This window comes from Eurypyga helias, unplaced genomic scaffold (genome assembly GCF_000690775.1).
Source record: "Eurypyga helias isolate BGI_N326 unplaced genomic scaffold, ASM69077v1 scaffold32733, whole genome shotgun sequence".
Classification (NCBI taxonomy): Eukaryota; Metazoa; Chordata; class Aves; order Eurypygiformes; family Eurypygidae; genus Eurypyga; species Eurypyga helias.
This window is the reverse complement of record NW_010243709.1, coordinates 1-12,222: the sequence shown is the minus strand read 5'-3', so window position 1 is coordinate 12,222 and position 12,222 is coordinate 1. Positions and strand designations below refer to the sequence as shown.

General features: G+C 50.0%; 1 protein-coding gene across 2 annotated transcripts; it reads left to right on the top strand.

Annotated features, from left to right (window-relative positions):
* Window positions 1-685: 685 nt before the first annotated feature.
* On the top strand, window positions 686-11,321 carry LOC104504543 (pre-B-cell leukemia transcription factor 4-like). 2 transcript variants are annotated; one of them, XM_010149522.1, is made up of 8 exons: window positions 686-752; window positions 7,166-7,407; window positions 7,765-7,955; window positions 8,210-8,345; window positions 8,590-8,746; window positions 9,393-9,499; window positions 10,283-10,339; window positions 11,199-11,321. In XM_010149522.1, exons 1-8 carry the CDS (start codon window positions 704-706, stop codon window positions 11,319-11,321), a joined length of 1,062 nt encoding a protein of 353 aa, XP_010147824.1. In that variant the 5' UTR covers window positions 686-703. The 2 variants fall into 2 exon arrangements, with proteins under 2 accessions (XP_010147824.1, XP_010147825.1); XM_010149523.1 differs by lacking the exon at window positions 10,283-10,339 and having other exon boundaries at window positions 11,229-11,321.
* Window positions 11,322-12,222: the final 901 nt, after the last annotated feature.

Genomic DNA, 12,222 nt, shown 5'->3' with positions numbered 1-12,222 from the left:
ATCGGCGACGGCTGGGTAAAACACCGCCCGCCCTCCGTGGGGAACCTCGGCTTTTCCACAGGGCTCCCCAGGCTTCAAGCGCAGCAGAAGATGGAATTCGCTGGGTTGATTAGCCCTTGGGCTGGATTCTGTGTTAACGGGGTAATTAGCGTCGTCTGCCTGGTGAGAAGGGGGACAAAGAGAGCAGCAGGCACGGGAAGAGCTTGGGAAAGGCAAGGTGGGGAGGTGTGGTAAAACTTGGGCCGAAAGGCTGTTAAATACAATCTGCTTTTCGCTGGGCCAGGCTGTGTCAGCAGCGGTACCCCTGTTCCCCGTGGGTCCCACCGTTCAGGACGCTCGAAAAACGTGGGGCTTTTCTCCTTTTTGGGTGGATTCCATTCGATTTTCGAGAAGCCTACTAGCTGCAGAAGGAACTCCTCATCCCCACGTCTGAACTATGCTTTCGGAAGGACTGAGGGCGCGTCGGTACGCGCCGCAGAATTTTGGATTTTAAGGCCGCGGGTTTGGTGCCAGCGGCGACCGAGCGCTGACGTGACGTACGCCACCCGAACCCGCTTCCTTCTCCGTTCCGGGGGCTGACCTGCTGGTACTGGGGCGCCATCCAGCCTCCTGTAAGCCTTGGCGTCTTGCACCGCCGTTCCCGTTGGCCTTCACCCGTTCTTTCTTCTTCCCTTGCAGAAAACATGCCTTGAACTGCCACAGGATGAAGCCCGCTCTTTTCAGCGTGCTCTGCGAGATCAAGGAGAAAACAGGTGCGTTTGAGGTCTTCCCTGCCCTCGGCTTCCCAAAAAAGCCCATTCAGCCATCGCCTCTGCGCTCACCTGACACGCTCCGTGTTTTCCCTGGTATTCTCTGACTTCAGGCGATTTTTTGGGGGATTTCTCTAAGCTGGAAATGCTTTTATGTGTTTTTTTATAACGTTGCCTATCTGCAGGTTTGAGGAAAACGCTGCAGGTTTGGGGAAAACCCCAGAGCGAGGGTTTTGGTCGCGTGAAGAACCTGTAGGTTGGGGTTCTGTGATGCCAGATCCCTGGAGAATAATCCTGCTGGGTTGTTGCACTTTGGTTTTTGGCCTTTAAGGAATCGCTACCAAAACTGTGGTGGTAGTAAGTGTTCAAAGTTGAGGAATAACTGTATTTCAGAGAAGAAGAGATGGTAAGGCAGGATGCTGGGGGTATTGGAAATGACGGAATTAGCAGGGAATGGTGTTGGTGATCATGCAGCTTTCTTTGAGGAGCACTGGGGGCAGATGGATTTCCAGTTTGATTTGCCCGGAATATGCTCATACAGGAGCACTTTATCCATGTTTGGACATCCAATGAAGTGTAGTGAATCGTGATGGGTTTTTAGAGTAACTACTGTTACACCCCAGTGAAACGGTGGTGGTTTCCTTTGGATTCGTTTTGAAGCTGTAGTGACGTTTACCATCCCAAACCGACACCCGCAGTGCGCGTTCTACAAGCGGACGGAAACTCAGCACCCCGTTGCCTTGCTGAGCGCAGGGCGCTGGTCCCGTCCTCGCAGCGCCCTTGCCGTTGGCGGAAGCTTTGAGGGCAGGCGTTACATGTTCCGTTCCGGAGAGGTTGGCTACTTATCGCCTTCTCCTGGTAGCAGTTTGCTCCTGAAGCAAACCCTCGTAGTCGTAAGCGTGTGTGTGCGGTCTGGGTATGTTTTTATGCCCGGCCATCGAGGACCGCTGTCCTTAAAGAGGGTCTTTGGTCTTTTTCTCCCTTCCACCCCGCTGCATTTTACTGATGGAAAGTGTGACTTCTCGGAGAGAAATCCACTGGCAGGAACAGCCCTTGGTAGCCGGGTTAGGCTGGGTTTGTTTTGGCCTTGTAGGGTTTTGAATGTCTGATGGTCCGTCTATGCCTTATTTAAATTACGGGGAGCAGATGTTACGGCTTCAAGCGAACAAAGGCCTTGGACGTACTGTAGCACAAGGGTTTGGGCTTTCTTTGTGACCCAGGCACGCAGGCTTCTTTTCTAGCTCGGAAATCGGTTTCAAACACGTTTCTCCTCCCCCCCTCCCTCCCCATCTTTCTTTGGTTCTTTGTTGGAGCGCCGGTGGCGTTCACAATAGCTCAGGATAAGCCGTACGCCTTCGCCGGGGGCAGCCAGCTGAAAGGTGCCAAAAAAACTCTCCCCCATCGTGGTTAGTCATTAAAAAGAAATTAAAGGACTCTGAAATTTAAGTCGATTGGGCCACGTTTAATATTTTGTTCAAGGCCTGTTCCCTGCTCCCCGCTCCGTGATTTTGATTCTTTAAGATTTTAAACCAGTTATGGGAAAAGCAGGTATTTCTAAGCCTGCCTGGAGCAGGTGTAGCTGCTCGAAGAGGCATCTAGTCCCATAAAGCCTCCTGAGGTGTTTTGGGGAACTCGCAGAAGCGTTCTGAACCCCTGCAGCAGGGTTTCGGCTGGTTGGGTTACACCTGGGGTGTGATTCAAGCTGTATGAATTCAAACACGGCATAATTCCACCATAAAATCAGAATGAAACACCAGCCGTGTCAAAAGACATTTTTGGTGCTGAATATTGCCTCTCGGAGTGTTCCCTCTCGGCTGGTGGATCCTTGCGAGGAGGACACACGGCTGCGCTGGGCTTCAGGCCCCTCGGGGCAGGGAAGGGGTATTTCTTCCCGCTTTCCCGGGACACGGGGCATGGTGGGACTCCGGTTGCCTCTTTCTGGCCTGTGGTAGGGGCCGTGTTTGTCGGAGCGTCGTAACCCGGAGCACCGTGTTGTGGTGTTCCTTGGTGCTGCTAGCTGCGACCCTCTGCCCTTCCTCCGACGTGCTGGCGCTTGGCTCGGTCAGCTCAACGGGTACCTCTTGCTTTGGCTGTGAAACCTGGCAAGCGGCGCAGGCCAGGAAGGTTTGTCACTGAGCTTGTTGACGTAGCTGAGCGCTCGGAGCCCCGCTGGCTTTTGTCTTCCGTTCCCTTTGGCTTTCTCTCTCCCCGAACACGGAAGGCTGTGTTGGATTTGGAAAGAGCGCTTGGGGAGCAGCGGGACTGGCAGCGATGCTGTTCTTTGTAGGGGGAGGCTCGTGTCCCCAAGGAGGACTGCGGGCTGGAAAACAGGGTGCCTCGTGCTGGGTGAGAATCGAGGTGGTACAACACGAGGGGGGTGTGTGTGTGGTATTTTGGTAGCGTCAGGTAGTTACAAAAGGGTTTGTGATGACTTTAGGTGACCTGCTGTTAGAAAACCAGGCTCCTGCCTTCTCACACAAGAGTTTTGTGGCCTGGCCAGTGGAGGAAACCCTTCTGTGTGAGTAAAACCTCAGGAGTCAGCCTTCGGCCCAGTTACAGGATAAATATTTGCAAGCGTAACGTAGGCGATGGGATCCTCTGGGACAAGCTGAGAGGGGGCTGGGGAGGGTGCAGGTCCCAACTGCCTACGTCCTTCCGCTCTCCGTAGGTATTTTAGCCTCCTTACAGCGTGGGCTCTTCATTTCTGGCCCTAATTCGGCAGGTTTTGGTTCAAACTTCGTGCGTTCAGTACCAAACAGGCGCATTTGTGGTGCTCTTTTGCGTTACTTGCTGTAGGAAGGCTCATCTGGAAAGGAAAGCAACCCCCCCACGGCAGGGGGGTTGGAACTGGGTGATCTCTAAGGTCCCTTCCCACCCAAACCATTCTGTGATTCTGTGATTAAGCAAAGTGTGTACCACTTATTTTGGTCCCGGTGATCTTGTACCGTTCATTACAGACCTGCCAATCTTTAATTAATGAGATGTAAATATATCGTAATGATTGCATTTGCATACTGAGTGAGGCTTTGGCACCTTAGGTTGTGATGTATTTTAATTAAAGATTAATTAGAAACGATGGGAATTTCATTTTGCTTAGTAGAATTATTTTACATACTTGATGAATATCTGGCAGGGGATGGGCCGGAGAATGCACAATATTGTATTAGCGCAGCTCGGAGCGACTCTTCCGGCTTTCTGAGCCGGTGGAGGGTTTTTCTTAAACATCCACAAAAGTGATGGATTGTGAAGGATTGAAGTGTGAAGGATTTTACTGTTAGGGAAGGAGTTTGTAAATCACGCTCCCAACGCTGTGCCGTAACCGGTTAGGCTGTAACTCTGGTCTCTTGACTCCAAGCTCTGAGTAGTAATAGAGTCGTCGTATGTTCTTCAACTTTTGGAGAGGTTCACCCCTGTGGTGGCCAAAAGGCTGCCAGGAGAAGCATCCTAGAGAAGCATCCTCCTCGGAGTAGCGCGAGCCAGGCGGGAATAAGCGTGTCAGGACAGGCGTATGGGGCGTGTTGTTGATTGAGATGCTTTTCTGTATTGTGGTAGGTTTTTGGAGGTGGTTGTCTTTATTTTTCCCTGTGGAATCCTGGTGGTTTGATGCAATTTAGGTCTTCCAGAAGCCACGCAGACCGCAAACTCCCGCTGGTGTAATTTCTGGGACTGTGTGCAGAAATGGGAGACGCCTGACCCACACAGCATGCCAAAAGAGACAAAACTCTTACAATTATAAAATCCCAGATTGGTTTGGGTGGGAAGGGACCTTAAATCCCACCCAGTGCCACCCCCCGACACGGGCAGGGACACCTTCCACCAGACCAGGGTGCTCCAAGCCTCATCCAGCCTGGCCTTGGACACTCACAGGGATGGGGCATCCACAGCTTCTCTGGGCAACCTGTCCCAGCGCTTCCCACTCTCTGCGGGAAGAATTCTTTCCTGATGTTCCGTTAAAATCCGTCACTCCTTGTCCTGTCACGACATGACATCTTAGCGGTAGGGCGTATCCTTCTGGAAGCGTTTTTACTGGACCTGCAGAAGTGGGGGTGAGCGCAATGTTCCTGCAACAGGTTTTGCTCTCCCATCGTGCCATTTTTTGAGCTTGCCGGCTCTGGAAGTTTGGCAGGTGAACGACCGCAGCCCCTGTGCTTGGCAGTTGGATAGATCACTAGCAGCAGACGCAGTCCTGAATTCACAGAATAGGTGGGTTTGAGTGAATCTGATATAACTTACAATCTCTGCAGAAGTAGCGTTAGGTGAGGATACTAGGAGGAGAAATAAAGTTCAATCACAAGGTATCCACTCCGGGGGGCGATGGCTTTAAACCGAAAACACCACCTGTGGCAGCGGTTTCTGCAGAACTTGTGTTTGAGCTGTCACACGTGTCAAGACGGAGTTATGGCAGAAGCTTAAAATCGACCTGATGGCACCAGTCGAACAGACCGAGCTTCTTGCGCTCCTCGATTCTTAGGTCCTGTTCACCTCTGCGAGGGTTTATTACCCGAGAGGTTGAGCTCCGAGGTCAGAACGAGGTGTTTACAGTATGGTAACGATGGTTAACTCCTTCCTGTTTCTTGTGGCTTGCCGGAGCCGGCCAACCAGGTTCTTCCCTCCAGATTGGGAAGGTGCTTTAGACGTGCTACTCAGCAGTCAACTTGAGATGAGCTTATGTGTAATTGATGATAACTAATGTCTAATTACCATAATTAGACAAGTGACATAAAATCAAGCTGCAGCTGGGAGCTTGACTTCAGCATGAGGTACCGTGGTACGCATCGTAACGTGCGCGAAGGGGCGTTTGGCAGCAGCACGCCCGCGTAAGAAGGTGACACGGAAATACCCATTCCGCTGAATTTACGCATCCCAGTGCAAATAGTTTAATGGGAGCTTCCTCAGAAGACTAAAAGCAGACGGCCACTGGTGCACTCCACTGGGTCTCCTGGAAAAAAGGAGAACTGGCAACTTAAGAATAAAAAACCAACTAAAAAAACCTCCAAACCACCTCTTTTCAGTGGTTTGGTGGTAATGTTTCCTCAGGGTGTGAGCAGCAGGTCTTTTATAAAAGGTAATCATTCTAATTCCATAACGAGTTAGAAGCCCACTGACTTCTTAAGTAGTCAGGAGTTGCCTCTCTCGTTGTCTCCGCTTGGGCTCGCAGTCCCCCTGCTCCTGCCTTGCCTTACCCCGCTTGCAGAAAAGCGGGGACGTTTGGGAGGGGACCTGGGTTGGGGCGACGGAGCGGAAGCCCGCAGCCGCTGCACGGCGCTCTTGTCTTGGGAACCGGGGCGGCGTTTCCGTAGAGCCCGCAGAATGCCCGATTCAGCTCTGAGTTTCGGTCGCTTCTGCGTTCAGCGGTTCCTGCTGGGGTGTGGGGACCCTGAGACTGAGGAAAGATGTATGCGAACCAAGAAGCGTCGCGCGTTGTTCTCCTGCCCTTGCGCTAGGATCTTTGCCTAACGAGGGATCTTTCACTTTGGAAGGGAATACAATATCCCGTGAACCTGCCAATTCCGATTTGGAAAAGGTCGTTTGAATCCAGTAGCTTCGCGAGGTCAAGACCCGCTGTTCACCTCAAACAGTCTAGCAGCTAAAGTACGATTAAAACCCAAAAAGCTGTTGGCGTTTTTAGTACTGACTTGGTGTCTCGTGAGGTTCTTTCTGAAAAGGGAGCTTGTAATAAATTGTCAAAAAATATGGGGAAACAAAGTTTTTAGAACTTGGAATCCGACTGGAATAATTCAGCCTGCTGCAGTCTGGGGATGTTGAATATAAGCTTAAGGAAACGGGCTTCTGGTGCATTTGTTTTCACGTTGTTTCAGATTTTGATAGAGTTTTAAATAGTTTTTAGTAGATTTTAAAACTCGGCGCTGCTGAGACTTCGATTTGTCGCCTGTTGCTGTATAGCACAGTTGTACCCTTGGCTTATGAAGCGGCTGAGGTCGAAGTCGCGCCCTGTACCCACATTTCGAGGGGTTCTGGTGCTCGCGTGGGGTTTGTTCCCATCCCTGGTCATAGTTTGCCCCACGGCTCAGGCCGTTTGTCCATCCACCCTCGCCTGTCCGCACAAGCTCTTGCCAAACGCTGCCAAGGCCCGTGCGAGGAACCAGGAACCTCGCCCTCGTTCATCCAGACCGCCCCGACGATGTCGAAACGTCCTAGAAACGAGGATGACCCTGTGTAGCCTTGCCGCGTGCGTTTGAAAACCCGCCTCGCGTTTTGGGGTTTCTCGGTCCGAACGACGGCCGGTTTGTTCCAACGTGTGGCTTCCCTGCATGCTCCCTTGTTGTGTTTTATCTCCTCGAGCTCAAGACCTGCCGACACCTCTGAAGAGCGTTGAAATGCTCTGCCAGAAGTGAAGCGGATGCTCTTTCCTGTTTCGGAAATAACCTTTTGCTTCCCTCTTTGTATTTATCTAGTGTTAAGTATTCGTGGTATTCAGGAAGAAGATCCCCCAGATGCTCAGCTAATGAGACTAGATAACATGTTGCTGGCAGAGGGTGTCTCCGGGCCCGAGAAAAGAGGAAGAGGAGGACCGATGGCTGTAGCAGCAACATCAGGTGGCTGTCCAAATGACAATAGCATTGAACACTCTGACTACAGGGCCAAGCTGTCACAGATCCGACAGATATACCACTCTGAGCTAGAGAAATATGAACAGGTGATCTTTCTGCATGGAAGAGTTTTTATCATCTCCATTAAAAATAACCATTTTTTCCTTTGGTGTTGGTTTTTAAGAACAGAACAGGCAGTGTGATGAATTCAGGTGAACGCGAGGATGTCCAATTCAGTTGAAAACTTCTCTCAGTGTTACAGAAGTAAGGTGAAGATAGCGGGACCGGACGTCACACTAAAGCTAATGAATGTCTCGTTTATCTTTGTTGCCGTTTTCTAAGAGTAAATACAGTAAAAAGCTAAACCAGGGAAACTCTTCTGGAGTTTTTTTGGGTATATATTGCGGGGAAAGCGAGTTCCAGGCTATTCTGTCGTTTGTCGATACAAATGCGTGTCGTTGCAGGCCTGCAGCGAGTTCACCACCCACGTTATGAACCTGCTCAGGGAACAGAGTAGGACCAGACCAATTTCGCCCAAAGAAATCGAGCGCATGGTGAACATAATCCACGGCAAGTTCAGCACCATCCAGATGCAACTGAAGCAGAGCACGTGCGAGGCTGTCATGATCCTGCGTTCGCGCTTTCTCGACGCAAGGTAGGAGGAAACGCAACCGAGCCCCGACAGATCTTGCAGCCCGAGTTTCTTTTGTTGGTTTGAGGCCAGCGGGTGTGGTGAGAAGTCTCAAGTCGCTCGCTCCTGGTGTCCATCTAGCCGGGAAGTTAAGGCATGATCATCTGTTTAATGCCGCTCAATCCTTACGTTCTCCTCCGGCCCAAATGTGTTGTAGAGGGGAAGGAAAAAAGCCGGCGGCGTGCTCCGTAACGACATTTAAACTCTTGTCTTTCTAGGCGTAAACGACGCAACTTCAGCAAACAGGCGACGGAAGTACTGAACGAGTACTTTTATTCGCACCTGAGTAATCCTTACCCCAGCGAAGAGGCCAAAGAAGAGCTAGCAAAGAAGGGTGGCATTACGGTTTCACAGGTACGCAGTGTTTTAGCTGGAATTCAGTGACTTTTCTGTCCTGGAGCAACGCTGTGGGGTGGTTTTCCCCCCGTAGTTAGCAACAGGCTTTACTCACCGGTGCTTTAAATAGGATTTAGGTTATTCCGAAGGGTTGTTAGTGGGTATTTTCTGGTTTAAGCCTCAATTAAAAACGTCTGCGTTGGTGGTAACTTCCAAACGTCGTCGTTCCATCGGACGCTCACAGTGATGTGTGTGTTTCTAGGTTTCCAACTGGTTTGGTAACAAAAGAATTCGATACAAAAAAAACATGGGGAAGTTCCAAGAAGAAGCTAATATTTATGCTGCAAAAACAGCAGTGGATGCAACTAACGTCGTGGCTCAAGGCAACCAGGCAAACTCTCCGTCTACACCAAATTCAGGTGAGAGAGAGTGCCGGGGAAGAGGCTGTCATAGAATCATGGAATGGTTTGGGTTGGAAGGGGCCATAAAGATCATCCGGTTCCAACCCCCCTGCCATGGGCAGGGACACCTTCCATAGCCCAGGGTGCTCCCAGCCTCATCCAGCCTGGCCTTGGACACTCCCAGGGATGGGGCATCCACAGCTTCTCTGGGAACCTGTCCCAGTGTTCCCACCCTCTGCGGGAAGAATTCCTTCCCCATATCCCATCTCCATCTCCCTCTTTCTGGTTAAACCCATCACCCCTTGTCCTGTCACTCCCTGCCCTTGGGAAAAGCCCCCCCAGCTTTCTTGTAGCCCCCCAGGCACTGGAAGGGGCTCTGAGGTCTCCCCGGAGCTTCCCTTCTCCAGGCTGAACCCCCCAACTCCCCCAGCCTGTCCCCAGGGCAGAGGGGCTCCAGCCCTCGGAGCATCTCCGGGGCCTCCTCTGGACTCGCTCCAATCGGAATTCTGTCTGCTTGGAATTCTGTTTCTTGTGACAGTACCAGGGAATAAGAGTGTTGGAAGCAGTCACAGGATTTCTTCTTAACATAAAAAATGCAATACTCACTGAAGAACCATTTCTGGCAGTTTTTATTTCTCATTAAAACATGTCCTTTCTTTTCCAGCTTCCTCTGGCTCTTTCAAGATGACAAATTCCGGTGATTCGTTTATAAACTTGCAGTCATTGACCTCCTACCAGAGCTCCCCGGTGGGAGCCAGCGTGCAGTCGCAGGTCAGTAAGGAAATCCACCCCGTACTTGCAGCGGCGAGGTAAACGTTAAAATCCCATTTCTCTGCCCTTTGTGAGGTGTGAATGGGTTTCCCAGGGAGGTGGTGGAGTCTCCATCCCTGGAGACACTCAAAACCCAACCTGCTCTAATTCATCCCGCTTCAAACAGCAACGTTGGATTCGACAAGCTCATGTGATTGGGTTTTTTTAAGGTAGATTCTCTTGATACCAGCTAGGGATGGATTGTTCTGGCTCTGGCCAGCACCGGCTGGGATGCAAGAAGTCATTAGCTTCAAATTTCAAGAAATCAACTGGCTCAACTGTGTATTTTCTCTTGGAACTGGGATTTTCTCATACAGAATTGCCTGAAAACCTAAATTAACCCATTGCTGTTCTTCTATCCCTTTAAATTTACATTAACGAGTCAGTATTTTCTTCATTTTGACCAGTCTTGTCCCATGTGAGTAAAACGTTGCGTAGGATTTGTGGTTGACAGTGGTGTTTAAATTCATTTTAAGCTTTCTGCTGAGCATCTAAATCCATCTGAACTGTCTCAAATCCGTCCCTCTGTCACAAAATCTGTAGGTGATGTGCTCTAATTCTGCTCGAGAATGACCTAGCTAGGGGCAGCTCAGCTAACAGCGAGAACCGCAACGAAAACTCAACCTTCCTGCAAGAAAACCTGCCCCTTGTTTGAAGGCTTTTTGGCCCAACAGATAGGTAGCCGCGTAGCATTGCGTTTTCCCGGTATCGCTACCGTTCTCAGGCTGCGGCGTCTCGTTCCAGATGGATTCCTTACATCACGTCATACACCAGACGGGAAGATACGACGCAATTGTGGGGATTGCAGCACCTCGATGTGAGATGCACCGAGGTATCGCTACAAGCACCAGTTCTGCCCGCGATCGGTTAATGGTCCACGAATAGACGTTGAATTTGTATTCCCCTGATGCGGAGATCGGGAAAAGCTGGAAAAGGTGTAGATGTACACCAGCCTTTTCCTCATGGAGACTTGATTGAAACTTTTGGTTTTGCTCACCAGCAAATTAGTGCAATTAATTCTTGCCATGAGGAGACGGCGCTAGGAATAAGAGTAACGCCATAAAACCTGGGATGGGGGCGGGGGGAAAGGAAGAATCATAGAATCATAGAACGGTTTGGGTTGGAAGGGACCTTAAAGATCATCTAGTTCCACCCCCCCTGCCATGGGCAGGGACACCTTCCACTAGACCAGGTTGCTCCCAGCCTCATCCAGCCTGGCCTTGGACACTCCCAGAGATGGGGCATCCACAGCTTCTCTGGGCAACCTGTCCCAGTGCCTCACCACCCTCTCTGTGAAGAATTTCTTCCTGATCTCTAATCTAAACCTCCCTGATTTCAATTTGTACCCATTACCCCTTGTCCTGTCACTACAGGCCCTTGTAAAAAGTCCTCTCCCAGCCCCCTTGTAGCCCCTTCAGATACTGGAAAGCTGCAATGAGGTCTCCTCGGAGCCTCCTCTTCTCCAGGCTGAACAAGCCCAGTTCTCGCAGCCTTTCATCATAGGAGAGGTGCTCCAGCCCTCGGAGCATCTTCATGGCCCTATGGGGTGCTATGGGATATTTGCCAGACCGGATAACGTAGTTAATTCCTTCAAAAGCACTGTCAAGGTGTAAACATACAAAGACATACTTTGTTATTGCGAGTAGTTCCGTAAAGATACAACGAATCAATGTCTTTATTCTCCCTTCAGGCTAACGGCAGCTGGCAGGATGCGACCACCCCTTCATCAATCACTTCACCCGCTGGAGACCCCGGAAGTGTTAATTCGGATGCGTCTAATTAAGTTTTTTAGGACCTATCGATGAGAGGAAAGAGGTCATTAGTGTAATTTGTCAATGTTGCTCTTTTGCCAATACTATTGTTTGTACAACTTGACACACAGCTAATTACCTCAGATGAACCCCTGGAACCAATAGAAGATTGTGATTACAAGGATACCTCTCTACCTCTCAGCCTCACGCAGTCGAGTTCTTTCTACTTATGCCCATCGGGATGTGAAATTGTTTTAAAAGAACTTGCTTCGTTTTCCTAACCAAATCCATTTTTTTTTTTTTAAAAATAAGGATTTTGTGGTGGGAAGCTCTTCTAGAACCTGGCGTTTGTCTCAAGTTCTGCAGCTTAAGAAAACTGACTTATTTTAATTTCCATGAAGTTTTTTTACTATGAAATTTCTGTTCTAGGTGATAGCTACTAACAGTTAACCCCCCCTGTATTGTAGTCGTCTGCGTAGTGTAATTTTGTATAGGGAAATAAGCTTTTCTTAACTAGACTTCAGTCTGAGCTAACTCATCAGAACGTTGCTTTACCAAAACTCTCACTGGACTTTGCTCTTGGGTAGGACCTGCCATCCTGTGTCATTCCACGTAATTCTAATTTAATGTCTAGTGAAAAAAAAAACAAAACCACAAACCCAACACCACCACAACCACCTGACTTCCCCATGGATCATAGGGTTTTGTGCGTTTCTGCAGCTGTTAACACAGAGTCCACCCCTTTCAGTTGAGATTTTATCAAAGATAATAAACTTCCAAAGCCTTTTTTTTTTTTTTCCTGCCTTTTCCTCTCAGTTTTCCTTACTTTGGGCTGAGGGAGCTGAGCGCTGCCTCAGGGAGGGCGGGAAACGCGGGCGGGAGGGGCGAGGCGCGCTCTGCGCATGCGCCTGCCTGGCGGCGCCTTCCCGCCAT

Excerpts from the sequence above, each read along its gene's own strand:
- LOC104504543 (XM_010149522.1), top strand. The coding sequence starts at position 704 with ATGAAGCCCGCTCTTTTCAGCGTGCTCTGCGAGATCAAGGAGAAAACA. Across the intron at positions 7,408-7,764 it reads AGCTAGAGAAATATGAACAG|GCCTGCAGCGAGTTCACCAC; the intron begins GTGATCTTTCTG and ends GTGTCGTTGCAG. Across the intron at positions 7,956-8,209 it reads TCGCGCTTTCTCGACGCAAG|GCGTAAACGACGCAACTTCA; the intron begins GTAGGAGGAAAC and ends TTGTCTTTCTAG.